Source organism: Taudactylus pleione, unplaced genomic scaffold (genome assembly GCF_031769625.1).
Source record: "Taudactylus pleione unplaced genomic scaffold, aTauple2 ptg000019l, whole genome shotgun sequence".
NCBI classification, from domain to species: Eukaryota; Metazoa; Chordata; class Amphibia; order Anura; family Myobatrachidae; genus Taudactylus; species Taudactylus pleione.
Genome location: NW_028284421.1, coordinates 18903348 through 18925616, shown reverse-complemented (window position 1 = coordinate 18925616; position 22269 = coordinate 18903348). Strand labels below are relative to the sequence as shown.

At 39.1% G+C, this 22269-nt stretch overlaps 1 protein-coding gene across 1 annotated transcript; it reads right to left on the bottom strand.

The window, feature by feature from the left end:
- Positions 1–167: 167 nt before the first annotated feature.
- On the bottom strand, positions 168–21936 carry MAS1 (MAS1 proto-oncogene, G protein-coupled receptor). The gene is made up of 3 exons (XM_088443555.1): positions 21801–21936; positions 7231–7294; positions 168–4139 (listed from the first exon to the last, which is right to left on the bottom strand). Exon 3 carries the CDS (start codon positions 4078–4080, stop codon positions 3121–3123), a length of 960 nt encoding a protein of 319 aa, XP_088299681.1. The 5' UTR covers positions 4081–4139; positions 7231–7294; positions 21801–21936; the 3' UTR covers positions 168–3120.
- Positions 21937–22269: the final 333 nt, after the last annotated feature.

Below are 22269 nucleotides of genomic sequence, written 5' to 3'. Positions count from 1 at the left end.
CTTTGCACCCCTGGTGTTACTTAATGTACCTGCCAGGATTGCAGAATACAATATTGTGATAATGGCATTTCAAATGCACAGAACAGTTGTTGTACATTAAAACGGGAAAATCAAATATAAGGACAGTGCTAATCCACATGAAAGTACAAAGCATGACATAGTACAGGCATTACTCCTTACATGCTTCATTCTGAAAAAAAGAAGAAACACCTTTATCTATTTGTTTAAACTACTTTATTAAAGACAGAAGTAAAAAGCACGTCCACACACAAAGTGGTGATTCAGTGTTCAACAATGATCTTTCAGAAAACACAAATTGCAACATAGAACAATAAACAAAACAGACTGTGTCATTTAACTACGGTGCATTGATTATAAGTATAACATAAACAATCCTCCTGTGAACATTTCTCACATGCAAATCCAGTGTCAATATTACAGCAATAGCATCATTGAAAGTAAAACAAAGCAAGTAAGTATAATTACACATAACAATACAAGGTCACTTTCACAGTAAGGGCTAGTTTGCACATACAGTATGTTCTGGGAAATGGGTAAAACGTGCATTGTTTAAAGGACACATTTTAGCAGCATAGTTTAAGGTGGCAAAGCATGCTGTTTCTGTATAACTGTTTTCTTATCCAGATGTGCTTTCTGACATTTTATTTTTAAATAGTTAATTCACATATTAAACAACTGTACAGATAAAATTTTACACTATAGAATGTAATGGATAGACCCACACAAAGCTTCTGTAGGTACAACCTTGATTGCAAGTAACAGAAATTTTCAGGTTTGGGTTGATTGCCCTAATTCTGTGTAAATAGACTGAAATGAGCTATTGCTTGCATACACACGGTCAGATTTTCTTTCAGATTTGAACGAAAACGATTTTAAAAATTGTTCAATCGTTCATATCTGAAAGAAAATCTGACACGTGGGCCTGCAACGATGAACGATGCGCGTTCCCGTTTGTCAGATAACGATATCTGACATCTGATGTGTTTGCAGTCAGATTTGGTTGATTTCATTCATTTTAATACAGGCTGAAATCGTTCAATCATTCAAATCATTTGTACAATCGTTCAATCGTTCATTTGACATATCTAACACTTGAAATATAATCTTACGCCACCTGGTGGCAGTACATGTACTGCAATTCTTATTTTCAAGCGTCTTCAGTTAATTCTAACAAACATTCACCTTTAACTTTACCATTCACTAGTACCATGAAACTGAAGTTCGAAGTGCAGGGCAATATGTTATTACAGAAGGTACAGTACAGTGCCATTTATAATTATTTTATGTAATACCAGATAGATATGTTAATAGTTCTGAGCATTGACAACATAAACATTATACATACTTAATAATTATTAGTATTATAAAAATAACAACTAATAGACTATTTACATGTGTTTTCAATGTAATCATGAAATGTGTAGAAATTGGTGTGATTTTAATTAAAAAACAAACAACGATAGTTATTGTACAGGGAGAATAAAGATGTACAGTATATGTAACTATACTGTTACTTTCTCAGTATCTCTATTTGTCATTGACAGTGAGTGTTAGTAAGTTGTGTAGTATCCTAGGGAGTGTGCAATCATTTAGTTGTACAAATGTCCTCTTTGTAACGTAAAATAAAGTTGCTAATATGTATTCATTCATAATAAGTGTACACAGTATACATAAAACTGACACAGTTCCAACACATTTATGGTCAATACACTTTCATGACATCTCACAGTGCTCTTGCAATTGAGGGAAGACATATTTATAATAACCGATAACAGTATTTTCTTTTCTTTGGGCATACACAGTAAGACATGTGGGTACCAGTCTATGCACAGAGAGCCTCATTCTCATCAGATTACAATTCTGTGCATGAGAGAGATCAGCCACATAATATTCAAAGTAAACATCCCTCAGACATAATGGAATAATTAGTTTACACAGCAAAGTGAGATCTACAAAGCAACTTTATATAAACTTAAGGTGCCCATCCACTTGCAGATCTGAAAACGACTGCACAATTACGACATTGTAATCGTGCAGTCGTTTGTCAGTCTGTGATGAGCCTGCACAGTCGTTCAGTGCAGGGTCATCAATCATCTGCAAACATGCTGAACCTGATGATATCGTCAGGTTGTCCAGCATGTTTGCATGATGATAGATTTCGAAACAATCAGCGGGCAAGCGCATCGCTGGTCGTTTTAGACATTTTAGCAAACAATTTGCAAACGATCTATGAACGATTGAATGATCGTTATCGTTCAATCGCTTCACTTAATCGTCTAGTGGATGGGCACCTTAAGTTTCAATTTAATGTCCATTAAGAAACAAACCATATATACATAATATAAAAAGTGACAGAATCATTTTACTTGGAAAAAGGGCTGTGTTTACTATATAGAATTACAGTATGCATACCACTGTTTAGGGGCAGCATGTACAGTAAAAAAAAATATGTTAAGGACATTTAATTCTTTTTTTTTGGTAACTACCTGTAATGGCAGAGAAAATACTTGATTGACTGGCAATGACATGTGTGTGCTGTCATTTATGCAGGACCCTCTGCCTAGGGCAGAGCCAACTGTAAACACAGTCCTGCCTCCATATAGAAAGAACATATGTAGTCTTCTATATGGTCACTTCGCAGTAGATCCTTTGACATATTAGTCATTAGGATTTGAGCACTCTCTCTGTCTGCCATGCAATATGAGGATTCTAGCAGATTATACTCGGAAGGTATTGTCTTACTTCATGATGTATCTGAGCTTATCGTCCTCTAAAGCCAAATGAGGTTATGTAATATATTTCCATAAACTCAAAGGTGCTATTGTTGTAAGCAAGGTAAGCATTAAACTGCTATAACAATCTGGTACATGTGATGAATAAAAAAAAAATTTTTACAATCCAAAAGAGTTCATGGTGCTTTATCCAGGGGCCAGCCTAGGTGCAAACTCACAATATGGACTAATTATCTCGCATGATTTATTCTAGACAAATACACATTTCCTTGTTTTTGCAGCATATCTGGTTATTTCCTCCAAAAGAAAAAACATCAATGTGATTAAACATAATCGCCTTATTTAGATTATGAAATGTATGACGCCTTTAGTTCATGCTGGTAGTACTAGTATTCCCATCATATCCAGATGTCTGCTCAGTGTCATCATCCTTAAAGACCCTACTAAGTGCTTCATTGATGGACCCTCCAAATCTCTTTTTCCTCTGCCTTCCCACAAAGAAGTAAATGAAAGGGTTTGCACTGCTGTTGAACATAGTACAGTATGTGCTGGTAAAAAACAGTGCCAGTGCAGGCATATTACTTGTGAATGTTTTAAAATAAAGTAAAGACCATAACAGCCTGATGGGTGCCACAGAAATGACGAAAACCAGGACAGTGACAATTATGGCCACATAGATCTTGGGAGGTCGGGATTTTTTTGATGTTGTTTTAACGATATAGATTAAAATGAAACTGGACAAGAGCATCAAAGGAATGATTAAAACAAATGTGAGGACAGTAGAGAACAACTGGACCCCAGTGCATTCGTTTGTCATACTCTGAAAGTCTTCTGCAGGGCAGACAAAGTTATCCAGAAGAGACAACAGAGCACCCAGCAGCCAGATCCCTCCACAGGAATAGGCCGATAAGTGTTTTGGACGGTAACATTTGTACCATATGGGGAAGAGAACAGACAGGCATCTTTCTACGCTTATTGCTGTCAGGAAGAGCATACCTGCGGCATACCCAAAATCATACATTACTTCTAAGGCAAAAAGAGTGCTTCTTGTTGGGAAACGGAAGTTTATAATTTGATCAACTATTAAGAACATGACAACGGCAACAAAGATAAGGTAGATAAAGTCAGCAACAGCAAGGTTAAGAATATACACTGTGTATTTGTTCCTCTTGATGTTAAAGGAAAGAATCCAGATGACAAAACCATTCCCTACCATTCCAAGCAGGCAGAGAATAATAGCAAAACAAGCAACCACAGAGTAAGGCACATAAGTACTCTGGCCACCTGGTTTTGTAATATTTGAAGAGCCGTTTCCAAATTCGGCCATAATGAGTACAATGCAGAGAAGCTCGTTCTTTCCAAGCAACACGTTATGTTATGTCACTCCTATAACATAAACAGAAAGTGATATAATTGTTTAAAACAAGACACCAAAAAAAAAGTAAATTCATTTTTCTGCACTCTGTTATGGGCCTTGTAGAGATTTATTGTTGTTGATGTAGTAAAAAAATAACATTTAGACTGAATATTTACCAATTGTGAATGTGCTCAAAATGTGTAGTTATTACTAATATAAATATTGACAACTTTTTTGTTTTAATTAATGTGTTAGAGCTGTAGCCATTGTATATGATAGGGCATCTGAAAAAAATAAAACTATTTTTTAAGACCCAAGCTTGGGTTAACTAAGGGATTTAGGGGCTAATTCAGACCCGCTCGCAGGTGCACAGCTTGGCGTTTGTGGGTGGCCCTACTGACATCACTCGTAATGTCAGTAGTGGACTCCCTGCTCTATTAGAGCAGGGAGTCCACTCGGGCTTGCGAGAGCTGAGACCCTACCACAGGGTCTTCCCGGCTCCAGGCCGCTCGCAAAAGCTGAGGGTGGTCACCCACAGCTTAGCAAGCGGCCTGAAGAAAAAAAAATTAAAAATAAATCACTGCCAGCAGCGAGCAACTCTGAATCAGGCCCTTAATCCATATTAAATAATTATACACCAGTTTAAGTACATATGTGTCCTCATACAACTATCCTCAATTTGCTATGCAGCGCGACTTGCTTGGCTTTGACCAAAATATGTCTAGCAATGCAACTAGGGTGCACAAGCAGACTGTGCTGATTAATGTGCTATGTGGCACTCGTATATCTGTGTGCACCTGAGTCTGCTTATCAGGGCCAGATTAAGGGGGGGGGGCGACAGGGGGGGTCGTCCCTGGTCCCCCACACACAGAGGGGCCTCCACTAGCAGCGGTGCAGCCGGTGGCTTCACCCACCGCTAGTGTCCCCGCCGCTAGTGTAGTGTAGACCGTGCAGTGAGCATGGCAACACTACACAGTGACAAACACACAGCCGGCGGCGGCAGCTGTGTGTTTGTTACAGCAGCCGATGAGACTCTCATTGGCTGCTGCTTCAACGGAGGAAGCCGGCTGGAGCTCACTTATGAGCTCCGTCTTCCGTCTCCCCTCCAGGTGATGATGGGAGTGACGTCATGATGCTGACGTCTCTCCCATACTGCAGGAGAAGAGGAGCCAGAGCGGACAGCGGCGGTCGCGTCAAGGGCGGGGTTTCAGGTAAGTTGTGGTTTTTTTTGTGTGTGTGTGTAAGGGGCACTGCATAGAGGGGGCCGCTTCACGGGGGCAATGCATAGGACAACTACTGGCAGCACTGAATAGGGGTAGACTACTACTGGGGGAAATGTATAGGGGTGGGCTACTACTGGGGGCAATGCATAAGGGAGGACTACTGGGGGCACTATATAAGGGGCACTGCATGGGGGGGACCACTACTGCGTCTGGGGGCACTATATTAGGGGCACTACTGAGGGCACTGTATAGGGGGACCACTACTGGGGAGTTATATAAGGGGCACTGCATAGGGGGGACCACTATAGGGTCTGGGGGCTCTAATGGGGGAACTGTATAGGGGGACCACTACTGGGGCATTATATAAGGGGCACTGCATGGGGGGGACACTACTGGGTCTGGGGGCACTGTCTAGGGGGACCACTACTGGGGCATTATATAAGGGGCGCTGCATAGGGGGGACCACTACTGGGTCTGGCGGCACTATATAAGGGGCACTACTGGGGGCACTGCATAGGGGGACCTCTACTGGGGGAACTGCATAAGGGGCATTACTACAGGGGACGGTGGTATATAGAGGCCCCCACAAGTTTGTTGCCCAGGGGCCCCCATAGACCTTAATCTGGCCCTGCTGTTTATGAAGCACAACAGAACTTGTGAATGTGAATGAATAAAAAAAGCTGTGGCCGTTGCATTGTAGCACTTTGCATGCTGATTCAGTGACTTATGCTGGGTACACACTAGACAATATTTCGTCCGATCCCACGGATCGGAGCAACTTATCAGATACATCATCTATTATGTACCCATGATATGCACGCTTCCGTGGGTCATCAGTGACTTCGCCGGTAGGCCCTACTGCAGGGCTGACGGGAGATGTCGCTGATGATGTCATGCTGCAGAATGCAACATGACATGTCCCTCCCCCCTGTTGGACCCGGCATTGGCAAGTGTGTATGCACTTGCCGCAAGCCAGGTCCCGTCGCCGACGATGTCGCGCTGGCTACACATCGTCTAATATGTACCCAGCTTTAGTCACACACAGATATACAAGTGTTGCATATCAAATTAATCAGCACAGTCTCCTGGTGTGTCCTGGTCACATTGCATTGCAAATTAGACACATTTTTGGCAAAAGGCGCCAGATGCCAGAAGAGTCTCACAGGACCTGGCGTGCCGAGAGGGGATTTTTGGTGCGACTGCAGCAAACATGTGTAAGGACACATCTGTACAACATTTGTATAACATGAGCGAAAGCATAGTGCAAGATATACTTTTTGTACAACTTTCTGTTACTTTTATAGCATCTGTGAAAAAAAGTTAATCTCCTCAGTATAATAACTTGGGACTTGGCAATGGTCCTATTTTTAAAGACACTTTGGGGATTGTCAGGCATTTATCAAAGCTCGGAAAGATATAAAGTGGAGAGAGATAAAGATTTAAAGTGGAGAGAGATACAGTACCAACCAATCAGTTTCTAACTGTAATTTTACAGGATGTGTTAAATCTCCTCCATTTACTGCACTATTACTACTGTTACATAGACATTTAACAATTAAATTAAAACAAAAACAACTAGATGAGACATTCTTTTTAAACAATATTTCTTCATTGGATTTTATTTGAGTCCTTCAATGGGTTTTTAGATTTATACTTATTTTCACCTTCAACATATTTTGAAAATTTGTTTTTCTGTATGAAAAAAAGTATTGTATTACCATTGTAAAGCAACAAAATGTTGTGATAATAATGGTAATCTTACAATTCTTTGGATGCACAGTATATTGGGTGAGTGATAAAAAAAATAAGTTGTAGGTATAAGTAACAATAAAGTTTCCTGTATTGTGCTACCTACATCTACTGTAAATTATAGAAAATGTAAACTAAACACTCTCACCAATTTTTCCAGAGACCGCTTCAGAATTGAAGAATTATGACAAGCCCCATGGGAAAAACCGCCACTACAATAAAATAAAAAACAAAAATTTAAATCATGCAATAAGCATCTTTATAAATAAATGACTGAGACATATAATTTTAGTTAAATAGCAGTATATGCCCATTGTACTGTGAATGTTAGAGGACATATATTTGTTAAATGATTGCACCTTGGGATCCAATCTGAATTCGCAGAGCACAGGTTTTGCGCTCTGTAAATTACCTCCTATGTGTACCAGAATTCTCCTTAAAGCAGGTAATATAGTCACTGTCAAGTGTATAGCATGAGCAAGCTAAGTAATTTAGTGAAATCAGTACTTGTACTGTATATTTTCTTATGCACACTGTTATGTCATCTGGATATGCCAGTCTTCTAGATCATTTCTTGCAGAGGTTTGTAAGTTAAATGAACTAATGCAGAGTTATATAAATGTGCATATAATTTTAAATCAAGAAAAATATAAAAAATATAGGAAACAAAAACATTTACAGAAACAGAATAACAAAATAATACATTTTAATTTTGAAATAAGCAGGGAGCTAAAGAAAAACAAAACATAAACTCCAGCAATACAGTGGATAAAGGGTCTATTTTTGTGAGCCCATAAACGGTTGATCCTAATTTGCAATTTTTTACTTTATCTCAAAGAACGATCTTAGTTTAACTATAAATATCAATGTTATGATAAACACAGTATTTATGTAACAAATAATGACTAACATCAATAATAGTTTCCATAAACATAACATTATTGCACAATCAGTTAGTCTGATTGTGATCTGGACTTCATTCTGTATAAGTTCACTATATTGCTGTCATGCCTGTGAGCTAATAAGATGAGCAGACACTTCCTTCCAGTGCTTTCCAAAGTGATATACTAATTACTCACAGGAAAAGGAAAACTAAGCAACATCTTACTGGCCTGAAGTTTGCACTGGACTCTAGAATGATAGTTGGCTCCAAAGTACATTTAATTCATCTTGAGGTTCTTTGTTTTTTAAGCCTACATCAGTAGGGAATAGTCAGGAAGAGAAAGCACTGACAGTACACGGTGTGTGCTGTAACATGGAGAGTGAATACAGGCAAAGTGGTCCAGTCTTATATAAATGTTGCTACAGAGCAGGAGGCAGAATGCATGTTGAAAATACTGAAGGAATTAAATGCAAACAGTCCGCTGTTTTATGTGAAATAAAGAGGGAGATCAGAGTAAGGGGGCGCCAGTGAGGACCCAGTGATGTATTAAAGTTCCAAATATTTCCTAATTGCTACTGTTATTACTAGAGGCTACTGTTCTATTGCTAAAAACAGATGGTTGTTTTTGCTTTAGGGGTCTACTTATAAGGGATATCCTCTTTATATAGCTTTTTTGCCAGAGAAAGGGGTAATCACAACTTTCTCCTAAAACACTAATTCTGCAGAGAAATTACTGATTTATGTTGTGATCCCTTTATATTAGCAGATTACCAAGATCCCATAGGAATGCAGTGTCTACTCAATTTAACCAGCAATGGAAAGAGAAATATTACCTATATCTGGCATTGGGCTTTGCTTGATCCTAGCCAGGTGAGAATACTAGTAGTGCTTACACATTTCACAGAGACCCTTCACTGTTAGAGGTGCAGGGTGTTCGCCAGGGCTCCAAGAAGAACCCAGATTTGTAATTTCCAGTGTCACTGAAATCTGTGTTGCTGCTATAAGCTATAAGCAGCGATACAGATTTTCTGTTAGCACATAATCTACATAAATAGGGTTGGGTACACGATGCCAGCGCTCTCTGGATCATGGCGGTCAGAATCCCAATGCCGGGTTAGGACACCAGTCGGTAAGTATCCTAACCCTACCCCTACCCCTCCCTCCCCTGCCTACTGCCTAGCCCTAACCATCCCCATAGTGCCTAACTCTAATATTCCCCCTAGTGCCTAACCCTATCTCCTAACCCTAACCCCTCCTAAACCCAATACTTACTGTCAGGACACCGGTGCCGGGATTTTGCTTGCATCGGCATTCTGAGTGGGGGCATCCCGACAGCTGGGATTTTAACTACCTCCCCATAAATAGTCCTCTTAAACCTAAAACCACCTGCCCTAACAAGTGACACTTTGATTCTAAAACCACAGCTTGTGAAAGTTCTTTACTGACTAGGGGCTTGATTTATGAACGAGTGATATGCTTGTTATCACTTGTTACCAATCTTCAAAACCAATCAGCTCCTGTCGTGTTTGAAAAATGACAGTTAGGAGCTGATTGGTTGCAGCACCATTTCATATTAGTAACGAGTGATAACAAGAATATCACTCATTGATAAATCTGGGCATAGGTTTCCTTAAAGAAAACCCTTGTCACTTTCATGTCTTTATTCCTTGATATTTACCCTAACCTGCAATTTGCCCCTGCCTACAACCACACATACAGCTTACCACATCAATGAGTATCGACACAATTTGTACACTTTACAGAATTAATTGAATTCCAATGATAAACCTTGAAAAATTAAATAATCCTAACAGTGATAGGAGTCTATTTACTAAGCAGTGTTAGGAGATAGAGTGAAAAATTAACCAATCAGCCAATCAGCTCCTAACTGCCATCTCACAGGCTGTGTTTGAAAAATGACAGTTGGGAGCTGATTGGCTGGCACCTTATCACTTTTCACTCTGTCTCCTAACATTGCTTAGTAAATAGACCCCTTAATCTTTTTTGTATATTGTAGATAATTTTGTATCACATATTACAATGATTGTAAAAACAGCACAGCAATGTATATGATATACAATATTTCTTTCATCATTCATAGATTAAAACAAACCGTCAGATTACTGTATCCAAGTCTCAAAATTATAGTCTTTAATTTACCTGTATAAAAGGAAATACTGAGAGTCAGAGGGAGATGAATGCCTCTTTTGTGTGCGTGGCACAGTTTATGGGAAGATTTCAGAAAACATTTGGCACCCTGTCTTTTCTACATTTCCCTTCATTCTGTTACAATGAAGCCATAAGCCACAAACCACTTTTATATTTACTTTTAATCAAGTCAGAACTTGCTGTTGTGCATGGGTCTAGTTGTGGACAATTGTTATGGTCACTGGTAATTCATAATGCCCTGAACTCATGTGCACTCAGCTGCTTACAGAAGACCTGAACAATCACTTATAAATACTGTAGCAAAATGTACTAAAAATGACTGATACCACCACATATATGTTTCTATAAAAGCAGGATACGCTTAAGAAAAGAAATGTAGAAAAAAAACCCATACAGTTAAAAGAGTAGTAAAACACTTAGAGGAAGTTGGGACAACTCAGCCTGAGAGATTCCCGAGGGACAAAAAGGTTGATGCACTATTACAATATGATGAGTGATAAATTGTCTGATTAAAACCATGTTGTAGTTTCAAACACCAGCACCAATTGTATACTTTGAAAAACAACATAGACATGCCATAGACTAATTCTCGTAATGTTAGTTTATTTCCTCAGGTGTGTTTGTCCACATTTTCAGCTACTGTAATTCACTATTTATCTGATCCAACTGAATTTCACCAAGGGATATTACAATTGCTAGAAAAGGTACCCGGCATATGCAGGGTCACCTCAGTGCTGCCCGCTGCTCTGATTTGCCCACTATCTGTCAGTTGCTCTGCCCCCTGCTCTGTCCTGTCTGCTTTTCAGTCCTGCCCACCTCTGCTCTATCCTGTGCCGCCCTCTCGATCCACCCCACCCCAGCACTGTAACTCTCTCTAGATCAGTCACTCACCCCTGCTCCATCCTACTCTGTCCTCCCCCCATATTGTACTTACTGTGTTCCTGGCTATTCATTCCTCCTACTCTCTGGGCTTCTGCTAGGCTAAGATTTGTCCCATTTGACTAGTAGTGAGAACCATTGGGGCATGTGGCCCGGGCTCCACTGCCCATACATGTTGCAGACGGGACAGACCGTAGCACATTATTATATAGATTAGAAAACAATTTGTAATGCCTTTGAAGTGAGTGGATTGCTAACACTAGCAGAAAGTAACTCAAATTGATTTGCATTGCTGTCTCACTGATGCCCAAGTCCATAGAGAGTGCACATGGCTGCTGCAAATCTGTCTACATGAGCCAAATACTATTCTACAAATAATTCATTTCAGTGTAGTGATCTTCCAAATTATGCTTTGGTGGACCACATCCAGTCCAGAGTTACCATGTGGACAGCCCTAATCTACTTAATGAAGCACCTTCACAGATGATAAATACAATGTCAAGCTAGCATATAATTTCCTTCCTTATCTTTCCAGCCATAGCCCTGATAGCTGACACCTTTAGTTGGTGTTATCCATTGTAATCTATAGACTACATTTTGCAAATATATTTTAGGAGAGGGAACTATAGGCTCCCTCTGGGGTAATGTATGCTAGCACATAAGTGGTCACATAAAAGATCACTTTACTGATCGCCGTCATAGGTCTTTATTGGAGCCCTTGTCTCAGCGACAGTACTTTAATAGATTCAAGCGAAAAAAGGTTCCTTATTGCCATGATTTTCAGATATACAAAATCTTCAATTTGGGGGGCACATTGGGTTTAATAATAAATCTCTCTCAATCTCCAACCTTACATATCTTCCATATTTAAATAGAAAGTTAGAAATGTTGTAGTTATACACTGGATTTCCTCAAGATAGACTAGGGAGTATTAGTAGTTAAGTGTCATACAATTGTAAATATACCAACTGATAAAACAGTGTCACTCAGTGGTTCCCAAACTTTTTTGCATCACAACGCCCCAGAGTATTAGTATTTTTAGTACCACTGGGCCAAAAGTTTCTTTTTGAGAAATTCAGCAAAAATTAAATGAAGTAAATTGTGCTTATACAGTATGTCACCCTTAGGTTCAGTTATGATGTGGTTGACAGGGCTGCACTTATTTTTGTCCATGGCACACAGTTTGGGAACCACTGGTGTAACTAGTAATTTTTTGGGGCACCTAGCACAATATTGAAAAAACTCATCATCTTTTCAGCACCATCACTTTAGTTCCATCCGTTATCGTCCCTTGTCCCAAAACAGTACACAATACAGTGACATTTGTTACCAAACTAACACAGTCACCTGAACCACTTATGTTAGATATTATTGTTTGTTCAATTCTTGCTGGTTCACCTTTTTTACCAGGTAAATGGAGCACTTATAGACACATCTACCACCCCAGGTTCTATGATACATACTAGTCATAAAAGAGAAAGAAGGGAATTTCTTTGGTTTCTCTATTAAAGCAGGGAGTTTCTAAAATCAGAGTACAATTCATTCAACTTGAGTTTTACTTGTGTATTATTTATTAGTATAGTCTTTATATTGTGAGTATCTACTGTAAAATAATCTACTGCTAAGCAATTTAGACAGGATATAAACAAAGATAGAACAAATATAACAGAAGTTAGTTAGCTAGTTAGTTAGATAGTTAGTTATGATTATTGAGTACGAGTATGATGCACATTTAAGTACTTTACATTAAATGACTTATTAAGCCAGTCTAATGGATACAAGTAGAAGAAGCAAAAAGTGGATTTAAACTGAAGTTCTGTACTACTAAAAAACAAACCCCAGTTTACCACCACTTGTTTGTTAGTAACTGGAGATACTTTGGTATGGTGTTTTTAATTGAATATGGAGTTCATTTACCGACAATTTCAGGATTGCCTGTCGTCTACTTTTTGGAATTTTTGTAAAGATTAGAAATGCAGCAAACATTTGATAGGTTTCTATGGTTCATATCACTTCCCTTTGTTAATCCACTTTCATAAATGCTCCCAGCAAAGTGGAAAATGACACAATATACTTAAACCTTTGACCTGTTATGTTTTTAGAAGAAAGTGATTAATTTAATAAAAATGAACAATTAAAGGCTAGTGCTACACAGGAATAATTGTGTGGGCTAAAAGCCCTTAACTACTGGCATAACAATCAGGATTTATCAAGAGTTATTTACTGCTTGTGAAAACATTGCAAGATCTTGGTGTGAAACCACTGACCAATGACCCTAAACTCACACCTATATAGTGTTAGGAGTGCTCACTGTACATGACTCTTTTGGGCTCTTCCTGCCCTGACTACTTGCATTCCTACAAGGGAACACATTGGAGTGAATGGAGAGTTCTCTATTGACCAATCCCCACACCGCAAGTGCAAGCACTGGTGAAAACTGCATGTCAAAAAGCAATGGCATTTAATATGCGGTGTCACTAAGATTTTCCTAACCCCAATCTATAACCGGTTTTATCATCAACTATATTGTTTCCATCTTTGTGGTAGTTATTATTATTATTATCATTTATTGATATAGCACCATCAAATAACACAGCGCCGAACAGAGAATATTGTCGGTCACATCAGTCCCTGTCCCACTCTCTATAATTGTTTGGTTAGTAATGGAAACCCTAAGAGGCAAAACTTTTCACATTAATTCTAATGCACTAATTTATTACAGTGGAGTTATTTATAGGTAATAAATTAGTGCAGTGAATACCCAGAACCATCTTTTTCTGTGCTTGTCTATGTGTAACAATTTACGTGGTTTGAACTATAGTAGGGAGGGGTGCCGCCCTCTATGGGTGGCGCCCCTGTGCGACTGCACTGGTCGAACACCCCTAGAGCCGTCCCTGAGAGTAAGAATGTTAATAATCAAAATAGAATTAATAGAAACCGTAAAAGTAATGGAGAAAATAGTAATAATATAAATTGAAACAATAGAAAAAGTAATAGTATTCATAGAAATAGTAAGAGTATTAGGACAAACCGTAATGGTATAAGTAGAAAAAGTAAGAGTAATAGTACAAACATTAGTAGTCTACCCTCTTGTGCTTCTCCCTACTGCAATTTAATTTATCTCTTACTCCCCACTAGGGCAACTAACTTTTGGCTGCTTATGTGGGTGTAAAGGTCACTAATATAACAATGTTTATTATACATGTCCGTGTCCTGCATTGTATTGTATGTCACTGGCTACTTATTTGTTTATGTACTTTGTAAGGCGCTGCGGAACACTTGTGGCGCCATATAAATAAATGATAATAATAATAGTAATCTTCATTTTGGCTATTTACAATATCACTTCACTAAATTGCTCTCTCATACAGCCCTATTCTCATTACTGAGAGACCAGGGATTTTGCAATGTGTGACAATTGTTTTCATAGGCTTGGATAATTGTGTATGTTTACTAGATTCAGTGAAATCAGCCTGTAAATCACTAAAACATTGCAATTTGTATCACTATTTCTGCAAATTGACCTTGTGCAATGAATTAGAGTCACTTATATTGTATATCCCATCTACCATTAATTATATGAAATATAGTGAGGGACAGAAAAACACATCTATAATAGTGATATTCCAGTAGTACTTTCCTTGTTCTAGTTTCTGGATACAGATATCACTTATATTTTCCTTTATAAATCAAAATACTGTAAGATGAGATTATAAACTTGGCCTGATTCATTAAGGATCGCAACTGCGATTGCAATAGCAATTACGCACGCAGTCTCACTGCGATAGTATGCTAATCCATTGCAATCACTATGCCGTTGCAGCCTAACATAAGGACGCCCACCTTACCTTACACACATTCGTAACACTTAGCAAGACTGCAAAATCATCGGTACTATCGAGTACCATAGCAGCCTCACGCACACTTGTACAAGCTCTGACCTTACTCAGGAATTGCTAACGTCATTGCACGCTATCAGTACTCAGGCTGTGTATGCCATCACAGTGGATAATTTAAGCGCGCCCATGCAAAGGTGTTCAAATGCCCTGGCACCCTGCATTTCACCCAACCACCCCCCCGTCACCTCCCACAAATGGCACTTCCTGTCAAACACTCTGCGGTGGGTCTGTGTAATAGCAGTTGCGATCGGTAATGAATCAGGCCCAAACAGTGCAAATGAGAGATAGGATAAGTAATTAATGTTCTTCGTGTTAATACAAATAAGTCCAAGAGCTCAAAGGTAAAAGCTAATTTGGGGAATTCTTTACAAGTTACATGTTAAAATAACCTCCAAGGATATATTTGCAAATACAGTTTTAGCTTATTTGTGTTTGTTGGATACACTCTGTAGTAGTAAGTTTATAGCAATTGAATCTTCAATGGCCAACTATAGTGAGTTCTCTGCATACAACGTCCTCCCTCAGGTGGATCATCTTCCCAATAGCGTCTTGAATGAAATAGGGAGAAAATCTATTTGTTCTACTCTAAACCCTGTAACATCAGATTGGGACTCATTATTTGTAACTGGTTTACTGGTTATACACAAAAACTAGTCATTAAAATATTTACCACCTCTATTTAATGTGTATCTTTGCAACTCTTATGCGGGGTACTCACTGGCCGATATATTGGCCGATCAATTGATCGGCCAATATATCGTGTCCCCGTCGGCCAGTGTGTACAGACGATATGTCTGTGAACAAGGTTGCTCACAGACATATCGCATTGGCTGTGCTGCACAGCCAATGAACAGATATGTCTGCAGACATATCTGTCCATCGGCATGTGTGTACGGGAGATCAGCCGATCGCCCGTGCAGAGAGGGGCGGAGCTCCCCATCCACAGCAGCTTAGCACACGCTGCTGTGTGCTGGGATGCACTGGGAGACTGTCCAAGGCTACTAAAGCAGCAGCCTGAGCAGTCTCCTATGCCAAAAGGGGGGGAGCGATCACGCTGAAAGTGCCCCCCTTTGGCTGTGCGCCGGGCTGAGGGGCACACAGCACCCCCCTCCCCAGCACGCAGCGCCGTGTCGTAAAAGTTTTTTTTTTCTCCAGAAGCAGGTGTGGTCATGCCTTCCGTGATTAGGCCACACCCCCTACCCACCCCCAGTCCGACCAGACCTGCTGCAGCATGCAGATGATGGTCGTTCAATGTGTATGAACGACTATCATCTGCAGATATATCTGTTAGGTGTGTACTCACCTTTAGAAAACAACTTCCTTGAACTATCAACCAGAAGGCACAGAAATGTATAATTCAGCAACAATCAATAGATTATACAACTGGCTTAAGAAGTCTTTGATCAATTTGGTAAATGCAAATAACAACAACTCAGACTCTAAGTTTTTAGTTTCAGATCGAAGTTTTTTCACGTATACACCTGACACCTAGTTACCTATAAACAAAAATCCATACTTCAGAGAAGAGTTCAAGTGTCTTGTAGAAGAGCATATAAAATGCAGTTAAACCTCCAAAAACGCCCATTTTCGGAGATATGACCACATTTCCATATGTATCATGTTCTGGAAAGCCAAACATTCTGGAGCTTGCACCAGATAGACAATGCCATCCATAGCTGGTGTTGCCTAATAGAAGCCTAAAGGCTTCGTTTTGTATAATTTCCCGAGATGGAACCAATGCCCCCTGCGGCTCGTACATGCGCTGACTGACGGCCACACATGCGCAGAAGGACTCCTTGGTCATAAACCCGAAGTCCTCACACTGCAGAAGACAGTTCTTATCAGATGCGCTGTCCTTTGCAGTTTTAATTGAAAAACTACATGCATACAGCGTTATTAAACATTGCTATGCATGTGGTAAGTGGTAGGATGTATCACATTCAGATTGGAATGCTTGATACATCCCGTCCATAAGTCTCAAATAATAAAATGTAACCTCTCTCTACTGTATAACACTTTAAAAAATTAAATTAATCAAAAAAGCGTAAGCAAATGAAACAGATCATGCTGAGAGCACCAAATAAAAACAGTGATCACATTAAACAGAATAATTTCACCAGTAACAAAACTCGACACAGGACAGAAACAAAGTATCCTAAGAGATAGTACATTGGCAATTTCACTCCCTAGAACGCAATCATATAGCACTACAGTCTTCTCCAAAACCACAACCCAGGTCTCACTATATCTACAGTACATCCACAGAAGTCCTATGGTAACTATCATCTACCCAAGATCTGCCTTGTTATCAACACTTCTAAATTACTTCTCAGCAATGGCAAACATTATCGGCAAAATGTTAATATTAGAAACTTATATAACTCTTATAACATTCAGACTGAGCAATGATCAGATAATCTTTCTAGTAAATGCATATAACTATGGGAGTGCCGGCAATCTCTAACTTATACAGATAATCAGATAACATCTTTCTGTAAAACAAAACAAAAACTGATCTGGTGGTAATTACACCTCAGACAGCCAAGTCTTGTTATGTATAGCAGTTCCTGCCACCATCTATTGAATTAGGTATTCTGATATAATTACTGATCCAACTGTATAAGGGGTCTATGTACTATTAATTGTGCCATGATTATTATGTATCCCACTATGCATAAAGGGGAACTTGCACGGACAGCGGTTGTGGTAACCGATGTCCCAGCGAGTTATATTACCATCAAATTGTAGAAGTCTTTCACATTTGTGAAAGACTTCTTCTGTGGAAGTTGACACAGCGCATGCGCAAAATGTCAGCATATGGACATATGGATACTGCCGGAGGCTGCGAGAGAGAGATAAAAAGATCTCTCTTCTGCTCCTGGAGCCTCCATAGGGACTGCGATCTATAGTGGTAATTAGCACTGTGCCAGAGAGTTCTGTGAAATTCCTGCATTGTGCCATTAGTACATAGCAACAATACATACAATTATGCAGAAACTGCAGTTTCTACATAATTTTATGTAAAAAACAGCTTGATACATGGGCCTTTAATACACTGCAATGGTGCGATATAAAATATTTTTTCAGAGCTGCATACCAAAACATAATTGCTAGGGCAGCTGAGCGATGCTCAAGTCCCCAGCGATACTGGCCTTTAGCATTAAACATAAACGGTCAGTATGGGTTCCTGCTGTTTAAAAGTTACCGGGTATTGCCGAGTCACTCCAGACAGAGCACTGCACTGAGGAGTCTAGTATCAAGCTTCCAATGGCAGACTTGAAAAAATGTAAATAAAAACTTTAAAAAGATATACAGTATATATATATATATATATAAAAAAATTATATATATATATATATATATACACACATTCCATCAGGTTTGCCACTCCACGCATACAATAACCAGTAAACACGGCTTAATGAGTCAACATTTCAATGTCTATGATAGCATTTTCATCAGGACAACAACAAACACACACCAGTCTTACCTTATATATATCTAACACCCAGTGCTCAAGCACAGCCTGGCCGGATCTATGTAGAATATATATATATATATATATATATAAATGCTTTATTCTGCTGTCACCATTCTGAGATGGCAATAACATATAATGAAAGCCGGTGTTACAGGCACCCTCTTAAGTGTGTGGCAAATCACTTCTCCATGCTTTGTAGACATGGCTGGATTAAGGCTTGTGGGGGCCTAGGGGCAACTAAGTTGTGGGGGCCCACTCCAAGCCACACGGTACCTGTGCCTACTCCCCCCCAAGCCACACTGCGCCTGTGCCTACAGTATGTCCCGTCCCCCGCTCCAGCTCCATACGGAGCCTCTCTCATCTGATATGTCCAGGCTGGCGGAGCTGCTCCTGGGTTCCCTCCTCAGCGTCACAAACATGTGTCACATGATGCTGATGAGGGGACACAGGAGCCGCTCTGAGTCTGTGCTGCATGCAATAGATGCATGCAATAGAACAGCCGGGCTTCTGAGCCCGGCCCCCATCCGGGAACAGGTGTCGCTGGTCCTGTTAGCGACAGAGTCACATTCAACCTGTGTGGGGGATTCTATGTGTGGGGGCCCCGGTACGACCGCCCCCCCTTAATCCGGTCCTGTTTGTAGAGCCACTGCAGTGGCCACCACAGGTGATACCTGGCAATGTCTAACACATTCATTGGGGCCTGAAAAATAAGGAAAGTTCCTAAATCTGGTGAAAACAGCCATTTGCAGTCAACATGATACAGAGCACAATCTGTGCTAATATATACTTCCATACTATGCTATACTGTACTATAGTATTCTGTGTGGGCTAGTACAACTCTGCCATGTCATTTTCAAAAGAACTTATTTCTGTTCTTATTCCCAACACCAATCCTCAGGAAGCCCTAACAGGGTATGTTTTCCACGTTCCCTCACAGAAGCACAAGTAAAATAATTACAGGTTGAGTCTCCCATATCTAAATATTCCGAAATACGGATTTTTTTTAGCATGACTAACCTTTGCTTTTTGATGGTTCAATGTACATAAACCTCGTTTAAAGCACATATTATTAAACATATTGTATGCAATTACCTTCAGGCTTTGTGTATAAGGTGTACTGTATATGAAATATAAATGAATTTTATGTATGTTCACAAACTTTGTTTGAGCCACAAAATTATTGAAAATATTGTATAAAATTACCTGCAGGCTGTGTGTATAAGATGTATATAGAACATAAATGCATTCTGTGCTTAAATTTGTGTCCCAATCCCAAGATATTTCATTATATTATGCAAATATTCCAAAATACAGAATATTCTGATATCCAAAATACCCCTGGTCCCAAGCATTTTGGATATGGGAAACTCAACCTGTAGTAGCAACTGTAGATATTTTAAAATCTGTCAGCCAGTTATAAAGGCACCTGTGCCCCAGCATGGAGTATAGAAAACATGCCTTGATACAGTTCCCTGAGGACTGGAGTTAAGAAACACTGCTTTAAATCAAAGTGACTTTCAAGTTTCTGATAGTAGAGTACCTATGAATATGACTGAGTTTTGAAATATGAAGAATAGACTGCTTTCTGCATAAGATCCACTGGTGAAGTTTATTATTGATAATATAATATGCTTCTTGTATTTAGTTGTATTGAAATAAATAGATGACCTTAGTTTGTGAGAAATTTGGATCTGCTGACACAGGGCCGTATCCAATTAGCCGCGAAAAATGCAGTTTGGAAGAAAGTTTTCGCCGATTTGGACTTTCTGTCTGTTTTTAAAGTATCTCCATATCCAATTCCAGGACGATTTCGCCTAAGTGGAGACTCAATGCATTGTACGGTAATAGGCGGAAAAGTATCTCCAATGAATAGCAGCTGAAAAGAAGTGCAAAATCATTATTTTGGGGTGCAAACCTGAGGAAATGACTCTGAACCCTTGGACAGCCCTACAAAAGACAAATCAAATAAAAAAAACCTAAGAACACCCCCAAAAAAACATGTCATTTTTGGGGCAAAAAAGTAAAAAGTGGGGGGACAAACATAGAAACTAGCGAAATAGGCTTCTTTAGGGGCTGCAAGGATGGCTCAGGTGTTTTTGGGATTGCAGGTGCATGTAACAGGTAGATTTTTCAAGTTCACTTTAGAGATCTTAAAATATGCTAGCACCCATTTTCAATACCCCAAATTTGACTGGACTACTTATTTTTACCCAAAAATACTTTATGCCATTTATGCCATTCTTCACCACTTTTACAAGCCGCTAATAGCAAGCAATTTATACAACTTAAGTACAAAAAATAGCTATATTAGGGCTATTAGTACACATCTACATTGATTTCTTATGTTAGTGCATCTTTTTTGGGGGTACAGACTGATTTCCCCAATTCTTTCAGTACTTTTCGCCTGTTCCACATTCGCCACTTTCCGTTTTCGCCTGTTATGGAATTGGATTAGTTTGAATTGTTTAGCGAGGACTCGCACGGAAAGATTTCGCCTCTAAAACAGGCTAATGAGGCGAAAAGTCGGACAGGCAAAACTTTCTGACTTTTCGCAGCTAAGTGGATACGGCCCATAGAGGCCAAGGTATCAAGATGGTTTTTACATCAAATTATGTACAATTCAATCCACAGTTTCTGCATTATTTTATGTATTTTATCTACTAATTGTACAAAGAGGGAGATTTCACAAAAATCTACAGCAAAGTGCTAATTAGCACTGCATATCGCAGTCCCCATTATTATTAATGAGGATTACGATCTGACCCCTATGTACAAAGCTCCAAAAAGCGAAGCTCCGCGATTATTAGTACATAATCCTAGAATAAACAGATATCCTGCAGTGTCATCATAAAACATTTCCAAGTTGTTCACCTGATCTGTTCTGCTACAAGAGATAAAACGCTCTCCTAATATAATCTTGCTGTTACTTGTTATACATACTTGTTATATAGCATTTACGGGAAGTGATTGTAACTTAGCACAGTTCCTCATGTCTGGATGAATCAGGCAACATACAAGCATTTGATGCCTCATCATTTGCTGTTAGCTGTATGGTAACAGCTCAGTATAACTGGTTGAATACATTAAAATGAAGACTGATATCTACTTATATGTGTGTCTGCATTGTTTATTAACATATTGTATTTACACATTGTAATTATATGGTATTTCATACATATGTATTACATTTGTTTCATTACGTTTTTAGTTAGCACAGTTAAATAACTATAACTAGTAGATTAGTACATTATTTCTTAATGTAGTATTATATGATATGCTGGAGTAAAGTGTATAGAAAGTTTACTCTAATAATAAAACTAAGCAGACTACTCAAGCTTACAAAAACTTAAGAAAGTCAGAGAAAAGTGCATTAATAATGGATACACAAGAAATACTGAAAAACTTACCTTAGTTTTATTTTGTTTTCCACTTGCAGTTGTCTTGTGATTTGTATAAAACTGGAGGTGTATTAGGTCTGTTTATGTACTTCTAATACAGGAGCAATTATCATGCCATCAATAGTCAATCCGGACTGTTGCTTGTTCTCTGATTCAAAGGTTTTAGTTTGCAAATGTGTACACAAGAGACTATCTGAGAGGTTATCTCACACCCACTCTTACTAAAACAAAATTAATACCATTAATGCTATTCAGGTATTACACAACCTCTGTGAATTGAGTGACATAGCATATACCAAACATCCCCGCCTTCCTGTGTATACTGTGGAGACTTAAAACCTCTTGCCCTGACTTGTTCTATAATATTAATATAACTCTGAGTTATTACGGCATTGTTTGCTCACTTTATATGCGCAATGCAAAATAAATTATTGTACAGAAAGAAACAATCTAATTTCATGCAAGAGTTATGGCTTTA

Bases quoted from the DNA above. Each gene is read 5' to 3' on its own strand.
- MAS1 (XM_088443555.1), bottom strand. From the start codon at position 4,080: ATGGCCGAATTTGGAAACGGCTCTTCAAATATTACAAAACCAGGTGGC.